This window comes from Pogona vitticeps, chromosome 6, assembly GCF_051106095.1.
Source record: "Pogona vitticeps strain Pit_001003342236 chromosome 6, PviZW2.1, whole genome shotgun sequence".
Classification (NCBI taxonomy): Eukaryota; Metazoa; Chordata; class Lepidosauria; order Squamata; family Agamidae; genus Pogona; species Pogona vitticeps.
Genome location: NC_135788.1, coordinates 66,735,007 through 66,755,941, shown reverse-complemented (window position 1 = coordinate 66,755,941; position 20,935 = coordinate 66,735,007). Strand labels below are relative to the sequence as shown.

The window sequence follows — 20,935 nt, the reverse complement described above, 5'->3', positions numbered from 1 at the left end:
GTGGAGAACTGTAACCTGGATCCTCAGTGTCATAGGAAAACCTGATACTGTATTTCATTTCTGTGCATCTTTGAGAAGAGTGCAGAGTGTGGGGGTGGGAGTTCAAATTTATTTCCTCACCTCGCACACTCGAGTTAACTTCTGTCATCTTGGAAGTTAACACAGAATAGAAGGAACTTTCCTTATTAAATTGCTACTACAAATTCTGGTGATACAGAATTTACATCTTACATCTAATCAGTGCTCCGCTCTCATTAAGACTAGCATGTCAGTTTATGGTTACTCTGTAATAGTTTTCAAAATCCCATTGCACATATGAGCATGAATGCTGTCTTGTGAACACTGGTTGACTGAAATGGCTCTGATGTTGGTCGGAACTATTAGTTTTTTATATTTCTTAATAAATTTTTCTTTTCCGGCAAAAAGGTTTGCTTGGGTAGGGTTGTGAATTCCCAGTGTACAACATGAAGTTTGTGAACAGGCCCCTCCTACTGATGTATTATTCAAGTTTGCCTTTCATATTTATTCTTCCTCTGTCAGGAAATATCCTGTCTAGAAGATAAAAGCAGAAAACATATAACTATATACTAGGTCAACCATCAGACATTAAAGGGGCAATATCAGAATAATGGGACAAAGCCAATTTAAATGTAAAACAATTTATACTTTGCTTTAACTATGTGGCATCAGATTTTACTATTTATAGAACAGATCCAGTTGAAAATAATCTTTAGGTATTAAACTAGCTAAATTTATCTCTTTTGTGTAATTGGTGTATTCATTTATAATATCCTACTCAAGGAATATAACTAGTTTGGGTTATCTAGCTTATCTTTCAGATTCTTCTGATAAATTCAGATTCTTCCGATAGATTCTTCTGAACAAGAAACCAGGTCTTCTCAGTGGTTGCCCCCCTGCCCTGCCTATGGAACAACCTACCTATTGAGATCCGCCTGGCACCCTCGCTGGATGGTTTCAAAAGAGCACTGAAGACCTGGCTCTTCCACCAGGCTTTCCCAGAGCACTAGGATCTCGCCCTCCCTTTTTACCATTCTTTTTGCCATCCTCTCCATCACTCTTTTTACCACCTTTATTGCCATTTGTTTTAATTCCCTAATTATGTATTGATTTATATTTATTTCAATTCGGTAACCTTTATTGGCATAGGAAACTTAAAAAAAAACTTATACTGGGAAATTAATAGCAAATAGAGATACACATAATGGTAGTTACACGGCTAAAAAAAAAACAACAGCAAAAAACACAATAGGAGATACTTTGGAGTAGTCTAGTTAATTTTTAGAGCCCTGGGCGGAGAGAACCTTTGTAAGAAACTCGGCTACTAAGGCCGTTATTTTTTGTGAATAGTCATTAAGGAGGAAACCTGTGAGTAACTGAGGAGGGCCAGAAAAATTTGAAATTATTGAACCTAATAGACAAGCACACATATCTTTAAACTCAGGGCAGTGACAAAGGATGTGTGTGACTGAATCTGGTTCTAAACCGCAGAAATTGCAAATTCTTTGTTCAAAAGGCACCCGGGTATATCGTCCTTTAAGCACCTCTGAAGGGAAGATATTCAGTCGGGCTAACATAAAGGCTCTCCTAATAGAGGGGTTCACCAAGGACTGGAAGTAAGAATATCCATAACCAAAGGAGGGAAAAACACCGAAATGAATTGGGGAGCATGTCTGATTCACATTAGAAACTAACTGAAGGTACTCAGACTCCCATAGTCTCTCCTTGATAAGGGAGAGTGCTTGATTAAAATTACTGTTAAATAGAGAGTTTGAGGATAAGCCAATGGTCATGAGTTTGGATTCACATTGTGAAAACCATATTGATTGGTAAGTATCTTTGAGAAGGTGAACAAGGAGAGCATCTGGGTTTATTTTAAAAAAGAGGCGCAGCCAGAATTTGAAAGTAAGAGCCCACACCGTCGTTGAAGGAAGATGCGGGCCTAGCTCTAGGGCTATAGTAGATAATTTGATTGAATTGGGAATCCCTAGAATCCGTCTATAGAAAGTAGCAGCTAGTAAATCAACTTTATTGTTCATGGCATTGATCCAGATTGGGACTCCAGATTTATATTTATTGTTTTTAATATTATAATCTTTATATTGTTGTTAGCCACCCAGAGTGACCTGGTTGCCAGGTGGTGTGGGATATAAATAAATAAATAAAAATAAATAAATAAATAAAAATAAATTTATTTTATTTACAATATTTTTAGCCGCACCATTGCCAGTAGGTCAGGGTTCTTTCATCTTGATTTGGTAAACATTCAATGGTACCACAAACACTACAATGGATTACTTCAAAGTACCGACTAGACATGTAAAATCTAAAGAAATTTTGAAGCTACATGTGTGTGTGTGGAGTTGTTTGGAAAAAAAGGTAAAATGTTGGCATTTGGGGAAAGTTGAAAATCTACAATACTTACATTTTTAGAGCCTTTATAGAACTAATTTGCCATGTTGAAGTTCTTCTCATCAGTCTTAAAGCCTGTTTTTTATTATTATATTGTTCTCCAGAGTATTCAGAGTGGCCAGAATTCTATTTCTGTTTATATTTTGTATAACTCATTGCAGCTAATTAATGGGATGCCAAGAGTACTTCTCAGTTGTGCATTCGGGCATAATGCTGTCAGCCTCAGTTATTTGTGGAAAGTTACACAAACCTTACACAAACACCAGTTCTGGACACTTTATCATTATAAATCACAATATATCTGGTGGAATTGTTTTTGTTGTTTAGTCGTTAAGTCATGTCCTACTCTTCATGACCCCATGGACCAAAGCACGCCTGGCCCTCCTGTCTTCCACTGCCTTCTAGAGTTTGGTTTCTCTTCAGATCGTATAAATCTTTCGCCTTTTACTAGAGTTTGGTCAAATTCATGTTGGTAGCTTCAATGACACTGTCCATCCATCTCGCCCTCTGTCATCCCCTTCTCTTGCCTTCACACTTTCCCTACATCAGAGTCTTTTCCAGGGAGTCTTTTCATGAGACGGCCAAAATATTGGAGCCTCAGCTTCAGGATCTATCATTCCAGTGAGCTCTCAGGGTTGATTTCCTTCAGAATGGATAGGTTTGTTCTCTTTGCAGTCCAGGGGACTCTCAAGAGCCTCCTCCAGCACCACAATTCAAAAACATCCATTCTTCGGGGGTCAGCCTTCCTTATGGACCAGCTCCCATACGCTACTGGAAAAACCATAGCTTTGACTATGCAGACCTTTCTCGGCAAGGTGATGTCTCTGCTTTTTAAGATGTTGTCTAGGTTTGTCATTGCTTTCCTCCCAAGAAGCAGGCATCTTTTAATTTCGTGGCTGCTGTCAGCATCTGCAGTGATTGTGGAGCCCAAGAAAGTAAAATCTGTCACTGCCTCCACATCTTCGCCGTCTATTTGCCATGAGGTGATGGGACCAATGGCCATGATCTTAGTTTTTCTGATGCTGAGCTTCAGACCATTTTTGGTGCTCTCCTCTTTCACCCTCATTAAGTTTTTAAATTCCTCCTCGCCTTCTGCCATCAGAAAAGAACAATAGCTCTATTGAATAGAAAATGTCTTATTGGCAGCACATAACCATCAAGAAGACTTTCCAGAGAGTCCAATACGACCCTTCCTTATTTGACAAGACAGTAACTACAATTTAATAGCAAGACTGTTGCATTTTTTAAAAATAAAACTTTACAAAACCACAATTACAATCTAAAATGTGGGTGAGGAGAGAACAAGTTGGTGCTGAAAAACAGCATGACGTGGTACTCTTGTTGAGGGACTTGTACTATGCTGACTATAAATGTCATGACTTGCACTGAACTATACAAATGAGCCAGAAAAATAGGGTGTTAATAATAAGCGTTTAAATGGCACCACATTTATTTTTAAGGTCCATTGTTAACAGAATACAAGACAACTACTGTGTTTACAACAACAGAACGCAGGAACTAAGGATGCATAGCTAATATTTCAGTTATTCTGTGTGCCTGCGAGGAGGCTCTGCCACAAGATGCATCATTGACCAGTCACATGTGCAATGAACAGGAGCAGATTTCCAATAACACACTGCAGAACAGCAGCCAGTGGTTGAGGTGCAGTAAATTAATGCATAAATCCACACATTTTAAAATACTGTATAAGACTGCTACCTGTAGCCAAGCTATAAAGAGGTAACCAGTGCTCTAGGGGAACCATTTCCATCGACCAAAAGGACTCCTAATTACTTCATATTGCTATTTACAGTGCTGAAAATCCAACTGAGATAAATTAATATGAAACATTGTTACAACATGACTTGACTCTCCCCTTTTAAGGGAAAATTTGTCTAAGGAATTTAATAACAATAGCAGTCAACTATTTTAATTGGAAAGCTGAACTGTGAACTTTAGATTAAAAATAGTTTGGCTTAGTGTTTTCTTGGTGCAAATCCTTTTTCCCAATGGCTGTATCCTAATGATGGATGCAATTTAACCTGAGAGATGTGAAACATATTGTTCACACGTCACAATGCTCAAAAGCGCCATGGTTCATTCTTTTTTTCAATCTCATTTATAACAAGCAAAAGAGGGCCAATGCCAGCTAGGTTCACACAAAAGAAAAACTGAAAAACCATCCTCACTCCCTAAGCTGGGACATCAGTGTGCTACAACAGTTTACTTTTCACTAAGGATGAAGCCTATCAATCTTCCTATATAATAGTTGGCTGGAGATAGAGAGCAAGAAACCAAGGAGAGGGCAAGAATACGTTGATCCCTAATATATTAGCACTTGGGAAGACAGCATGCCTAATAGCATGTTACTATAGCTCTGTGCTGTAGTAACCTATGGTACAACAATTTGGGCTCTATAGCCCATTCTGCTGAACACATAATTGAACACTAAGGCAGGAGCTTATGTAACATTACTGTAGGGTATGTTTTCTTGAGTTACTTATTGTTTAGGTTGCTGGTGTGTTTACCTGCATTAACAGAATATTGATGGCACATACATCTAAATTAACAGAATTTGATCTAAACATATATGACATCTGTGAGAAATACTATCTGTTCAAACTGTGCATTCAGCCCATGATCCTGTTGAATTCAGTGAGGTAAAGAGGGCACCTAAGCTATAAGTTGTACCAACAATAGAAACTTAAGGCTATCATATGTGTGTTCTTGGTCCATGTTTTGTAAACTGTAGTTGTTTAAAAAAACTGTACTCGAACAATAACTCATTGCAGAATGCTATTTTCAGGCATCTAGCTAGATTATTAAATATTGCCGAGTTCTCTTAATAAATGAGAGCTTTGTAATCAACTCTCAACATTATAAACCCATATATATATATACAATTTTAAAGTTGGAATGATCTCCATTGTGCTTGAATCTACTGTGGTGGTGATGCTATTAAATCAATGAAAGCAAAGTTCTCCAAAGCTACATCAGCAGGTTAGAAATTAAGATATTCCATCCTGGAACTCCCATGTGGTTGTGTGTAAGATTTAAACACTTCTTTAAAATCATTTCATAACACTGTGCTACCTGAGTGACTTGAATATATTCAAGAGAAGCAGGCTCAGCCCCTGAAGTTCTAAGGAAAGGCAAATATTCTTTTGATAGGGCTTGAGTTCTGTGGTTACAGGACTCAACCTAGCCAAAACCATGTGTATAGATACACTTCCCCACTTGTATCAGAAGACCTATCCAGCTAGTTAGTTCTACAGGGTTCTAATGAGAAGCACAATGCAGAGTGGACAAGCATTTATACCAGCAACATAGACAGAAAGTTGCTCACACCTGTGGATCTCTGGTGCTGGAACAGAGTGGCAGTTCTAGGAAAACTTGTCTGTCTCTCTCCCCACCCCTGTCAGGCCTGCAATGGGTGTGTGTTGCAGGTGTGTACAGGCAATAAAGGAAAAGGAACCAGTTCAAAACTGAGAGTAATGGAAAAGGAACAACATGTGGAATAGGAAGAGAGTTTTTAAGCTTGATTCTGTTCCTTGGTTGGATAACAAACATCCCTCAGTAAGGAAACAACAGTCTATTCACTTATAGGTGGAAAACTAAGTTTGTACTACTATAGAGAGACACATCTATAGTGAGATGAAGATGTACAGTGACTAAAGCTGCAAATACCTTACATGTGTGCACATCTCCCATATGGATTATCAATCAATGAAGAGTTTCCACAACTGTTTCTCTTGCAATACTGTTAACACATGAACAACAAAAAAAGCAGTTTTCTGGAATTAAATTCCCTGAAGTATGTATGCAAGACAGAAAATTGTCTCATGGAATATCAAGAATACTTGGGAGACATTATCTTTCATAAAATACAGATGAAACAAATAATCCCACTGATATCAATAGAACAATGTCATCATATATCCTGGGAGGCTGTAATCTTCATACCAGTTAATTCTGAAATAATCCAGTAAAACTGTTTTATAGTCTGAAGATTAGTTTTTTGTTTGGCCATGACTGTACACTGTGTAACCAATGACTCTGTGGTTCCCACAGCTAAACTGCAAAGAAAGTGGGCAAGAACACAGTGTAGACTGCTGATCTCTTGTGAAAAAGAAACAACACACTCTGCTACATACCATATGTTAACATGTTGACTATGAAGAAACATAGTCAACATGTTAATATATGATCAGAACCTGGCAGTGGAAACTATTTTTATATATGCTAGGACTAATAAATACATGTCTGTGAATATATCGTTCTGCTAAATAAAGCAAGACACACAGTGATGAGCTGAAAGAATGACTGATCATAGCAAACTGTACAGAAGTTCTTTAACTCTTTGAAAAAGGTTTAAATATGTTACTGAGTACCCAAATCCCACAGACAAGCCAATGGGTCTATTATGTTGTAAATAGAAGTATGCCCTAAATGAAATAATGCAAACACCTGTCAAATATGTAGAAATTAGGACATTTCTACATAAAGTTTTTCTTAAAGAATGAGTCTGTGTTTCATCTATAATTTAAACTTTGAGGAATTGACAAAATATTTTATATGGTATAAAATCAGATGGAAATGAGCATACAGATTTTTAATCTAAATACGAACATCTAGATCTGTAGCCATGGTTTATCTTTCTTAAAAAAAGAAACAACACAAAAAAAGCAGATCTGAAGAATATAGATTTTGTCAGGCAATAAAAATAATGTTAGTGAATCATCTTCTTTGAATTCGGGCTCCATGTGCTCCAGCCTGATATAAATGATGTGAATGGTAGATTTAAAAAACCCAGTGGCTGATCTAGGGTACAAGAGTTTGGAGTTCAGTGTCAGATAATTCATTGACTTCCATGATCTTTTCCAAATGTTCCATGTAGCGACGATAGTCTTGCAAGAAGTGAGGCAACCTCATATTCTCAGTGATCCCTAAATCCTTGAGCCGATCCACATCCTCATAGGATACCTATGTAAGAAAGAGGAAAAAATCATTCTGGGGTAATCTCATTTCAGTGTTTAATTCTCTAAATGTGGTCTGACTGACTCCAGTTCAGAACTTTAGTGTAAAATAAAAAAATATGGGAAGAGACCTCCAAAGATAGGTATAATGACGTATGGGAGACTTTTTTTTCAAAAAAATAAACATGCAATTACCCCCTGCTTTTTTTGGAGACCAGCACAGAAACGTTGGAGTGGAGTGTGATGGGCAGGGACACTATCCAGTGCCTTTTCAGATGAACCTAAAACTATTCCCACTTCTTCTCAATGCATATAGACCATCCCAGAATACTACAGAAAGCAGAGTTACACCAGTATCATAAAAATCAACTTGATCCATGTCACAACTACACAACAAATAACAACAAGCCAATGGGCTAAAAGAAGGCATTTGAACAGACGGCTTCCTCTTGTGCTTACATCAGAAACTCCCAAGCCCACCTGAATCTTTGCTGGACTTAGGAGGAAAAAACTGTTCCTCAAGAGTTGCCCGCCATCCTCTGCAACACTCACCTGCTATCTCAACCACAACCGTGGCTTGGGCAAAGCTAGAAACTGTTAGTAGAGCCTCTGAAGTGAGATTATTTTAGATCCACTTGAAAAGATATAGGATAGTAAACAACCTCACTTCAGCATTGTAATTTTTACTTTACAGTGGGGCCTCGCTTAGCGATTGCCTCGTTTAACGATGTATTCACTTAGCGATGGGTTTTTTTAAAGAATTTTCTGCATCGTTTAACGATGTTTCCTATGGGCGATTTTCGCTTAGCGATTTCGGGACCATGCTTCGCATAGCGAATGCGTTTTGGGTCCCCTGTTTTGCTTAACGATGTCCATTTTTGCAATTTTAAAAGTGTCTTAAAATGTTCAAAAACTGTTTTAAACGCTAGGAATCATTAGTGCACCTTCTAAAACGTGTGAAAACTTAATTTGGCTCTGTTCTGACTCTTCGTTAATTTTTGGCGAATTCCCCCCCCCATTGAAATGCATTGAACCCGATTTTGACAGCTGTCAAAATCGGGTTCAATGCATTCCAATGGGGGAGAAAAAATTCACCAAAAATTAACGAAGAGTCAGAAACTGTTTCAAATGCTTGGATTTGTTAGAGCACCTTGTACAACGTGTGCAAACTTAATTTGGCTTTGTTCTGACTCTTCGTTAATTTTTGGCGAATTTTTCGCCCCTATTGAAATGCATTGAACCCGATTTTGACAGCTGTCAAAATCGGGTTCAATGCATTCTAATAGGGGAGAAAAAAAATTCACCAAAAATTAACGAAGAGTCAGAACAAAGCCAAATTAAGTTTGCACACGTTTTAGAAGGTGCACTAACGATTCCTAGCATTTAAAACAGTTTTTGAACATTTTAAGACACTTTAAAAATTGGAAAAAACGGACATCGCAAAACCATTGAAATGCATTGAATAGGCTTCAATGCATTCCAATGGGGGAAACACTGTATCGCTTAGCGATGTTTCCTATGGCGATTTTCGCTTAAGGACGGCAATCCGTTCCTATTGGAACGGATTATCCGGTTTTCAATGCATCTCTATGGGAAAACGTGTTTCACTTAGTGATATTTTCCCATAGCAATGTTTTTTTTTAACCAATTAAAATCGTTAAGCGAGGCACCACTGTATTTTTTTTTCATGATGAAATTGATACGTGTCATTATTTCTAAGTGTGAATATACTAACATGTTCGTTAGCAAACAGTTTACATGACAGGGAAGGGAATACAAGGGGGTGGAAATCTTTGCCCAAAACACAATGTTTTGAATCACTGCTCTCATAAGCTCTTACCAGGTTGGGGCTTCTGGAAGTAGAAACCAAAAAACATCCGGAGAGCCAAAGGATCTCCATCTCCTGATCTATGGACTAAATTGAGTCTGGCTTAATTTCACATGAAGTCACTCCACTTCCCTATTTCAGCATTTCAAGTACTATTTGTTGGAATCATGCACTGCATAAAAAGGATCAACAAATGGGAAAAGTTCAGGACAGATTTCTCAGAGCAGTACCACCCAAAGAGGCCTGCCAGAAAGATATCAGTTACCTTTATTCTCACAAGTAGCAAGAGAAACAATGAAAACAGTTCTAAAAAGCATAAAATGTAAGGGGGGAGTATGTGGAGCTCCTTCTAGAAGGGGCTTTAACAAGACCATGGGTGCTGCTCTAAGAGCATGAAGGTAAACAAATGGACCAGCTCCCAATTGGATGTTTGTATTTCGCAAATCTCAACAAAACCATGGCTTTTCCAAGGAAAAGACAAACTTGCCCCCCCCCCCCAAATTATAAGACTTCTGAATATAAACCAGGAGCAATTAATTTGAGGATTCTGAAAACCATGACAAGGTAGTCATTTTCAGCAAACTTTACTAATTTCCTGATCAGCGTATTCTTATCTAACTTGCATGCCAATGTTCTCAAATCTTCAATTGTACATTTTAAAGAGTGTATACTCAACATCGGTTAACACTTCATATAGGTTTATTCCATGCCCCACCATTTCACTCACCTTTCCAAGAGCTGTCAGTAAGAAGAAATCAATAGAATGCCGGTATCTCAGAATCCGGAGGATACCATCCAAGTAGACCTGATCTTTACTGAAGCAGCCTGAAAGAACGAATTTACAGTATATTTGAGAAACAATTTCCAATGTAAGTCTGCAGAAGAAAAGATCATCAAGCCTTGTATATCCAAACATGATTTTTACATTTTTTTAAAAAAGGCAGACTAATGTTGCAATCTTACGCATGGTTGCTATTTTCTGTCAAGTTGCCCTTGACCCATGGTAGCCCTATGATTAAGTGACCTACAAAACACTGTATTATGAACAGTCTAGCTCAGCTCCTGCAAACGCAATGTTTGTTTACATGGGAATAAGTCACTTTGAACACTGGAATTTACTTCTAAGCAATCATACACAGGATTGCACTATAAAACCTCAAGCCTGAACAGACTCACTAAAGATTAAGTTCCAATGAACTCAATGGAGCTTACTTTTAAGACAAATATTCTTAGGATCAGGCTGCATATTAGAGGATCAGTAGATTGACTAACAACCTGGCTAAACAAAGTATTTAGAGATAACTGAATTCTGCTGAAGGAAGGAAGACTAACATTCCATGTCAACATTTTAGATTGGATGGATTAACTATTATGGGGAAAAAACAAAAGCTTTTGAATGGAATATGTTCTATTCAACTTATATAATTTTTTTATCACTAGGTTGCTAATTCTCTTAATCCTAGTATACCATCATAAATGAACAGAGCCTAGAGCAAAGAATACCCTACAATGACAATCTGGGGCAACACTTTGATGACAGCTATTAAAGGCCAAACTGTGATAAGATAATCTCAACAGAAGATCAAACAACCTATTCATATTGTGATTACAGAATTTCCTTTTAAATAATCTGCATTTTCAACTATGCCATATGCCCAACAAGCTTCTTGTCTTTTTGAACTTTTTATGGCTTCCACTTGTAAAGCTTTCACCTCTTTAGCTTGATCAAAATAAATATTTGACCTGAAAAAGGAAACCACCACCACAATTCACCTGGCTGAGAAGTATCGGTCCAGCCCCTCTTGGCTCTAACACAATAGTCCCACCTCGTATTGGGATCCATGACAAATCTCCCAATGTCCTGAAAGAGCTGTTGGAAGGACATCTGGCTAGCTTGGTAGACAGTGTAGTAGAGGAGGGCAGCTCTCCACAAAAAGGGATCTTTTCGAAACAAAACACTGTGAATGCTTGCCAGGCCTTCCTCTGTGGGGTTAATGGGTTTTAACCCATGCTTTCGACGTCCATTCCAGTTGCTCCACAGTTGGCTATTGTTGTTAATGCCCCGAAAATAATGAGTCCCTAATAAAAAACAAAAACAAAATCAGCCTACCAAGTAATGTCAGAATTGTGGGGCGGAAGAGGCAGCTAGGAATAGAAGAAACTTCAGCAGGCATTTTACTATGGGCATTTTTTAAAATTACATTTTGGATAATATCTTTCTTCAGGGGCATCTGTGCAGGAGTGCTGTGGAGTTAGAGGACACTTCAGCAACTCTGCTGTATCTGTTTCCTTTTTTCTCACCATCCAGAGTCTCATGCACTATTTTAATTCTTGCTCTGATGCTGCCCAATTCTTCTTAATGCCAGAACATTAACCGAACAATGTTGAAATTGCTGACAGATCAGAAACAAAGATATCTCCTTTCAGGATTGCTCTGGGTGAGGGACAACAAAATAAGCTATTTTGATAGTTGACACAATGCACCAAGCCTTTGCTTTCACATCAGTTCCTCTGAGACTCCAGTTTACGTATTTCAGAAAAAATGATGTGGGAGGACTTGCATTTGGTGGGATAGGCTCAATGTTTAATGTACGAATCAGGAGCGATGTAGAGTGTCAGACATATTGCCCATCCCACCTCTCTCTGTTGGTTGAATAATCTTAGAGTAAGTGTGCCCCCATGTCACCTATTCCCCAGCCGATGCATGAGATGGAGCTTTACCACTCAGCACTGTTGCCCCATGCTGGGAGGGGGCAGAAGGAATAAAACACTGAATTTCAGCCACTGTCAGATGGACATCCAAGTGCCAGCTGAGCTCTATTAGGCACAACCAGCATGTGCAAGCCTCAGTAAGAATACTTGCCTTCATTTATTCTCCCTCTTCCCTGCAGAGAAGACCAGAGTAGAGTTACATTGGCAAACAAGTTCCCAGGACCATTTGTGTGGAAATAAGACTAATACAGGGGCAGGAGAACCAGCATGGTAGGAAGTGTTTCTTCTGTACTTTCTGATTACATCATTTACTCTTACCCATTTCCCCACCAATCATTTCTCAAGCTGGATCCCAGTTCAGGCAGGGTGGGCAGAGAATTTGAAATGGCTCATATGGGGAATTTGTAGCAGACAATTAACGGGCATAGGATTCAGCATTCTTTTCCTGTCCGCCACTTCCCCACAAATGCCTCGAGCACAAACCGGCTTTGAAAAAACAAGAAAAAGGCTAGCGATATGGGAAGATACCAGGTAAAGGTTCCACTTGACATTTAGTCCAGTCATGTCCAACTCTAAGGGGTGGTGCTCATCCCTGTTTCCAAGCCGCAGAGCCAGCGTTTGTCCGAAGACAGTTTCCGTGGCCAGCACAACTAGACACGGAATGCCGTTACCTTCCCACCTTGGTGGTACCTATTCATCTACTCGCATAATTTCAAACTGCTAGGTTGGCAGGAGCTGGGACAAGCAAAGGCAGCTCACTCGGTTGCGTGGATTCAATTGTACAACTCCTGGTCTTCCAACCTTGCAGCACAGAGGCTTCTGCGGTTTAACCCGCAGCGCCACCATGTCCCTTATAGGAAGATACTACAGTAAGGCAAAAATATTTTTTTCTGTGAGTGTATTCCTTGCCATTTTTGTTACAAATGGATGAATGAAACATGTGGTTTAGGTAACTATTGTGATTATTTCTGACATCAATTCTGCCTACCCTCTTAAGAGACATTTCTCTCCTTCTTACGAGATCTCCCAGACTCTTGACAGACTTCTTATTGGTTCCTGTAATATCTGAAGTCTAAGAAACCACTTCTTTAAAGCCATATCAGAGCTTGGAAGAGTTACTTAAATTCTTAAAATAACCTCTGTTTCGGATCTTTGTTTCCATTATCCCTTGCCTGCTCTTCATTTCTTGTATAAAAAAAAAGTCTCCTGGCATGTCAACAACAGCTTCCAGTTTCTCAAATGAAGGGACTTACTTCACCGGTCCCACTACTGGATCCATATCTCTCAAGTGTCAACCCCAGGGTCTTCATAGAAGGAAGCCTTATTGGTCAACATACTAAGCAGCAGAACTCTTTGTTAATAGGGCACATAATAAATATTTGTGGGTACACCTCAATAAAGCAGTCACACTAGTTATTTTTGTACCTATTTCATGCCTCAACATGCCTTCCAGCCAGTGTTCACGGGCAGTGGAAATATTAATTGTGAGAGTTGGTCGGCCATTCACCACCGTCATTGAGGCCCGAGAAAGCAAATCTTCTGAAAGATGAACCACGATCTGAAGAAAAAAGAGAAGCTTGAGATCTCAAAGCCATTTTCTTCCCGTTTTAGTGGCATTCACATTTCTATATACTTATTATTACAAAAAACAAATAAGCAAACAAAACACTTCCATATTCCATATGCCTAAAATTTTCTCATGTTATTATAGTGGGGAAAAACACACAAAATGGTGTAGGCATTACTTCACAATGGGATTACTATAACTGTGTTTTTGTAGGCTAGATTGAAGAGTCATTTCCCATTGTATGAATCTATTTGCTCCCTAAGGTCATCAGGACAGGAGGGTCTGCTGTTTGTCTCACCAACACTTGAATCCTGATTTCTTGAAATGCAACACAGGGTCTCCTTGTAGGCCATGCACTGGGTTTGGAATATCCTGATCCAGGCCAAGAGATCCAGGCTATTCCTTCTCAGAAAGATTTATGTACCGTACTGGAAACCTTATAGCAAAAGGTCTCTGGACACTTGGAGTTTATTATTATTGAAGACTACTTTTACCCTGAGCATTTGTTTTTATGCTAACACTCTTTGATGCCATTTGGTGTATATCGGGGTGGTGAACGGTCCTCCCAGTGTTTTGGACTTCCATTCTCAGCTCCCTACCATTGACCATAGTGGGGGATGTGGACAGGAACTGAACTCCCAAGACACCTGGAGGGCCAAAGGTCACCCTTTTGCTATCTGCTGCTTTGTCTTGCCTTCAAAAATACTAAGCTATTTTCACTTCATGTGATTTCTTTTTTAATCTTTAGATTATTTTGATCAGATGTAACCCACAAATGTCTCATCCTGAAGCAGAAAAAAACGATTTAAGTGCTTGAAATAAACAAACAAGAAAGTACCCACCAAGAAACAGTGTTGGACCTATATTTTGGGGGCCCTGAAGCTTGAATTGTTATGATGCCCCCTTTGCAACAAGCAATTAGGTCTGGGAAACCACGGTAATCTTCTTCAATGAGGCTGTTCCATGACAGATCACCACAATTTTTAAAGTGAATTAAAGTCACTTTTGGGGTTCCTCCTTACCACCTTCTTCTGTCTTGCTCCACTATAGGACTCACATAATAACACCATCATGTTGCTCCATCTTCAGAGCCAGATGGGTAGCTGCTGCTGCAGCCTTTCTCAATGAGCAACCAATGTGATATCATTGCACTGTAGGGAGCATATGACTGGGGTGTTCACGGGTAAGCCGTGATTCTGAAGTTTAAGGTAGTGCTTGGATAAGTGACCCAACCTCGCCTAGGCAGCCTTCTTTCGCCATGTATTTCCTGACATGATTCCAGATGCGACTTTTGGGCAGCAAGCTTCCTCCAGTTGCCTGCTCAAAATTTTCATAGCTTCCATATTTTTGCAAAGTCAGTTCCATAATTTTGATAGCCTGCAAAAAGGACAAGAGCATGTCAGATAAAAAGGTTAAAACAGGCTTTAGCTTCTAAACAGAGAAGTGATAGAGTTTTGGTGATTGCGTAGCCATAAGAAAAAGAAAATAGGGCCCCTTTAAGACTTAACATAGAGAAACACTTTCCAATGATCTCTGCACACCTCTGTCCTGAATTCTTTTTTCCAGTTTTGCTTAATCCCTAGAGCATGCATGGTCATCTTCCAAGAACTCCAAGGGCTGCATGCATAGAATCATGGACCTTGGAGGGCTTCACTTGCTCCTGCACCCCACCCATTCCAAATATATATTTCTTTTTAAAAGGTTCTATCTTTTATGGCGCTGATAAAGCCTCCTCAATCCTTCCAAGTGGCCAACATTTCAAAGCACTTTTCTTTATTTACAGAAAACATTTCCCAGCTATGAGGAGGTCAAAACATGATAAAATTACCCCCTCACACCCCTAAGAAGGCACAAGGGGACTTTTTCAGCTCCCCCCCAAAAAATAACCTTTAAAAAAACATTAAATTGGGGGTGGGGAGATGCATGGATACTTGGGGATCACCTTTGGACACCTGTGGGGCATACACAACTGATGGACTGCACTTTGTCCACCCCCATCCTTAGGCAGTGAGAGAGTTTATGTCCAAAGTTATATAATAAATTTGTAAAGGGAGTCCTTTTTGTGCATCACACATTAACAATATTCCAAATGCACTTTAATCTCTGATCACGTCCCTCCCTCCAATTTGTTCTTGATCTGTAGGAGGAAAATGGGAGATACACATAAAAGGGTTGGTTGAGCATGTATCACTGTTCCAACAACAACAAAGTCTTTAAATTTTGTTAGATTACCCTTGAACTAACATATCCTTTCCACTTGAGCTCTGTAAATCCCATACTATTGATATAAGAGCTAGAGAACTACTGAAATTTTTGTTTTGTTTTTCTGAGTCTCACTATACTTGCTGCTGCTACTGCCAAACCTTCTAGCTTAATGCAATGTCCCCGATTCCATTCTTCCCTCTCCCTGCTCCCACTTTCCCCACTGTTTTTTCTATGCAAGAAACTGTCAAATTCTGCACAGGTCAATGCCTTTTCTGGGGAATCCTGTACAGCACTCTTGGGAAATCTGTGCAAGAAGCAGGCCATTCTGCACAAAATCGGCCAAATTCGAAAGAATCCTGTGCAAGATTCTGGGGAAGACTGCACCACTTATGGAGAATGCTTAGCAGAAAAATGCCAAAACTGTAATAATTCTGCACAGTTGTGAGTGTTTCTTCTGAAAAAAAAACCCTGGAAACTTCAGAAAAACTCTGTGAGGTTATCAGTGAGTTTTTGTAGGAATCTGGTGGAGGAAAAAAACTGATGCAGAGAAATTTCACTGTAAGAAGAAGGATATTTTTCATGTTTCTCAACAAGAGCAAAACACAGAGAGATTCACGTTCCTAACAGGAGCACATACTTTTCTCATTCTGTTAACAAAATTCCTAATAAGATTACAATGCAAGCATTTTAAAAGTCATGACAGCTAAACCACAGGGAGAGTGATAACTGATATCCATCTCCCATTTATTCAACTAATTATGGTGGAGGGCCTACAAATAAAGGGCAACTTTAATGATCATTGCTCTCTCTTCTTCCCATTGTTTGCTTTTCAACTGAATTTAGACTGGGTAGCCCTTTAAACAGAGGATTGTCTTAAGTAATGTGGGGCAGGTGGCCTTCCTGACATTTGCAGATTCTGACTTATATGTCTGCGATCTTGATACTTACAGGAAAATGTAGTTTCCATTGTACAAGAGAAGAGCAATGTACAATTCAACCATGAGTGAACTAAATAATTCAATGTGCTAGTTTTCCAGTTTCCATCACAAAGTCTTTGCCACACAGGACTTTGACAGGTATTCATAACACCCTTCAGTCATTATAGAGATCCAGTTTCTACTCAACAGTCCGTTGTTTCATTTAAAAAGACTGTTCCCTTTAATATTTTATCATTTCCCTTTTTCCAACAGCAACAAAGGATAAGAAGGAAACACAAAGTAGGCTTGAAGATAGTTTTTCCAGAAGCATAATTTCCATGGGCTTCTAATGAAATTTTAAAGGTTGTAGCCAAACTAGGCATCACAGGAGAAGATCTGTTTGTTTTAACCTGTATCTGGTCCAATTACATGTGGAGAGTAGACAGCTCTTTTAATGTCTGTCATTAAAAAAAAGCAATGCATGGGAAGGAAAAACTGTCCTATTGTCAGAGCTTGAAAAATGTTTTAGAATGTCTCACTAGTCTGTCAAAAATTTCACATGTCAGCATGACCGGACAATAGCCTTGCAATTTATTGGGATTGGGAATCACTGATTTATACCCTCATGGGAAAGACTGGAGAAACTGGATATGTTTAACCTGGAGAGGACAATGGTGTGACAGTTGAACTCAGATGGGCTGTCAAACAGAAGATAAAGCATAAACTTGTTTTCTTCTGCACAGGAGGCAGGAAAATTCTAATGGGCTTAAGTTACAAAGCAAAGTGTGCTGCTTATATACTGCCCCATGGCACTTAAAGCACTCTCTAGGTGGTTTACAAGTTAGGCTATACATTACCACCCCAGGTAAGCTGGGTACTCATTTTACCAACCTCGGAAGGATAGAAGGCAGAGTCAAGCTATCTGGGATAGAACCCCAGGTCGTTTCTCCAGCCTTTCCCAATGGGAGGTATTGTCGTAATTATTTTCATTTCAATTTCTTTATAGCCCTATTCAGTTATTAGGCAACCCAGTACTATGAACATAATTAGAGAGGATCATTTAGCATACAGGGGAGCATTTAACATTGCCTCCATTCATATTCTTCATGGGTTCAAACCTAGTTCTGAAGGGAAGGTCATTGCTTGTGTGTAGACTACTTTTGAGTAGGAATTTTCTAATCTTTAAACCAGGTTCTGAAACTGTTAGATTGCAGTGACTGGGGTGGTGGTGGTGGTGGTTCTATGGGCTTCCCTTTAAGTGTATTCACAATGTCAGGTTGAATAATGACCAAATAGGATTTGCATCATTCTCCAAATGTGGTATGCAGGACTGATCATGGTACCCAGGCATCCTCTGATACAAGAAATCAGTTCTTTTAGGAGAAACGTGCCTCAGAAGGTTCTGGACAGGTAAGGTTCTGAAGCGTTATGTTCCCTCAACCATAACGCTTCAGAACCTTACCTGTCCAGAACCTTCTGAGGCACGTTTCTCCTAAAAGAACTAATTTCTTGTATCAGAGGATGCCTGGGTACCATGATCAGTCCTGCATACCACATTTGGAGAATGTTGTTAAAATCACTTACTTCATATGTGAATGAGGCAGAGCTAGGCTGAAGCAAAGAAATCTGTCACCATCAGAAGCCTTAATCATTTATGTTTCTTTGATTAGCCTGAGCTTATGGATAAGGCATTAAGACAAGATAACATGTGGCCACCCAATGCTGTAGGAATACAACTCTCATCAACTCTAGGCAGCGCAGTTAATGGTTGAGGGACGTTTGGAATTAAAATTCAACATTGGAAATGGCCATATACTCCCCACACCTCATGTCCTTGGATGTTGTTGGGCTTCCGCTCCCACAAGTCACAGTCAGTGTGGCCAATGTTCAATGAATGGTATTAAATGGCAGTATTAGTAAATATCCTGCAGTGTTGAAATTCAGTAAGAGTACCTGCCCTTCTGCGTAGCATTCACAGGCACAGTTGCATCTGCCCAAATCTGGATCCAATCCAATAATCCAATCAGAAAGAACAGATAACAGACCTTGTATTCCAAAATAGGTAGCTAAACGTCTCAACTAAGGCAAATCTTGCTCTCTGCCAGTCCCTGACACAGATTTTCAAACAAGGTCAAGGGCACAGAAACCAATCCATCGCCTAAGTGAACAAAATGTATTATGTGAAAGTATCCAATGCTAATTAAACAACTATCCCCAATCAATACATGTTAATGCACTCAGTGTAACTGCAGGGCAAGCAAGAAAAGATAATTGACTTCTTCCTTCATTCCTTGAATCATCAATACCACTATTTTTCAAAGTAATCATACTACCATAAAATTGCGCAGTACAGCAAAAAGAACCTAATTTCCATTTCTTTAAATAACGTCTTGATTATAAAAATTGCTCCATGTATTTTTCTTTCTGCTTGCTAATCTAAAATGTGGATTCAGCTCAACAGTCAAATGCTACTGCTCAGAAGAAGCCAAACAGACCAAGATTTCTGAAGAACAGAGTGTGACTAGATGACCAAATTGAATCGGGCTGGATTAGGCTAAATAGAATTGCTTGAGGTTGCACAAAGGTGCTATATGCTATTTGGGGTGATTCTGAATCCCCATGCACGGATTGGGTGGTTTGAGGGCAGGACACCACACTGCACTTCTCAAGCAACCCTATTTAGTCTATGGTTCCCTTAAAAAAGGAAAGAAAGAAAGTAAAAGAAGGGAATGGAGGGGAAGGAAAATAATAAAAACAATCAAACTCTCAATGTCTCCTTTGCTATGGGGAGCAAGAGGAAGTTTCAATTTTTAAAAGATCATTTTAATGTGACGTAGTACTGAATTGGTTTTCTGAGCAACCGATTAAGCACTGGATTCAAAGGGCTTAAAACCCCTCCAAAAAACTTCACATCTGTTTCCCCTTTTGAAGAGGAGCAGGAGGAAGCTTTCAAACCAATAACTGTTACATTGTGAAGCAGCTTAAGTAAAGTGACAGCTTCACTTTGGTTCGATCTCAGTGAACAAACATGTCGGAGCCAAATCAAAATGAAGTGGTCCTACCCGCACTGGAAAAACCAATTGCTCCACAGGAACCCAGAAAGGTGGCACACAGGGATGGATAAGGATTGTTGAATATTTATTTATTGAAATACTTTGCAAATATATTGAAAGCCTTTGCGAATATATTGAAATACTTATTTATTTTTCCAAATGTGTATAACCAAAACTATGCTACTCAGTTATTGCAATTCAAGGACGCAGTGTACATTCTTTAAGGTTTGACTAGTTTCACTAAGCCAAGAAAGTTGCCATCACCTGGAGCTGAGAGAAGCAGAAGGAAGGGGACTACATCTGCTATTTTGAATCTATCTACTGCGCTGTGTACTCAGCTATTGTGAATCTGTGCAGTAGCACCACTGAAGAACAAAAGCCAACAAAGCTGGGAATCAGTCATCCTGAGTGAGCCGCATTCATAAAACATATTTTGGTAGGGTTTCTTCTGGGATCTGCATATGATCCCTGGTTAGTTTCTCTTAATACTTTAAACAATGAAGGCTTAGATTCTAATGATGTGTGTAATGTAGGCTGGAAAATACTATATTTGCATATTAATACAGTATATACATTCATAATATTAATATATTAATATATACATTCTGTGGTGCTGGTGGAGACTCTTTAGAGTCCCCTGGGCTGCAAAGAGAACAAACCTATCCATTTTGAAGGAAATCAATCCTGAGTGCTCACTGGAAGGACAGATCCTGAAGCTGAGGCTCCAGTACTTTGGCCATCTCATGAGAAGAGAAGACTCCCTGGAAGAGACGCTGATGTTAGGAAAGTGTGAAGGCAAGAGGTGAAGGGGCAACAGAGGATGAGATGGTTGGACAGTGTCATCGAAGCGACCAACATGAATTTGACCAAACTCCGGGAGGCAGTGGAAGACAGGAGGGCATGGCGTGCTCTGGTCCATGGGGTGAAGAAGAGTCGGACACGACTTAACGACTAAACAATAAATATACATTCCCAATTTCAGATTAATTTTTTATCTGCAGCCTCCTACCATTTTGCTTCCGTGGGTGACCTCTTTGGGTTTGAGAAAGAACAATGTCCTTCTCTATACCTCCTTTCTCCACACTCTGCATAACTTTATACACCTGCATAGCTGTCTTTCTTCTAAGGTGAGCAAACACTGGAACCTTGCCTCACAGGGGAATTACGTTTCGTCCCCTGGTCATTTTGGTGGCCCTTTTCCAATTCTACAACATACTTCTGTTCATGTGAGAACTGGAACTATACAC

The 20,935-nt window shown here is 39.4% G+C and overlaps 1 protein-coding gene across 1 annotated transcript in view; it reads right to left on the bottom strand.

The window, feature by feature from the left end:
* Positions 1-3,849: 3,849 nt before the first annotated feature.
* Positions 3,850-20,935, bottom strand: part of MATCAP2 (microtubule associated tyrosine carboxypeptidase 2) — a 31,059-nt gene continuing 13,973 nt past the window's right edge. The window contains exons 3-7 of the mRNA XM_020788174.3: positions 14,747-14,890; positions 13,372-13,504; positions 11,008-11,313; positions 9,962-10,059; positions 3,850-7,413 (exon numbers count right to left, since the gene is read on the bottom strand). Coding sequence (XP_020643833.3) covers positions 7,252-7,413; positions 9,962-10,059; positions 11,008-11,313; positions 13,372-13,504; positions 14,747-14,890 — 843 coding nt within the window. The 3' untranslated portion in view covers positions 3,850-7,251. The remainder of the gene's footprint in view (positions 7,414-9,961; positions 10,060-11,007; positions 11,314-13,371; positions 13,505-14,746; positions 14,891-20,935) is intronic.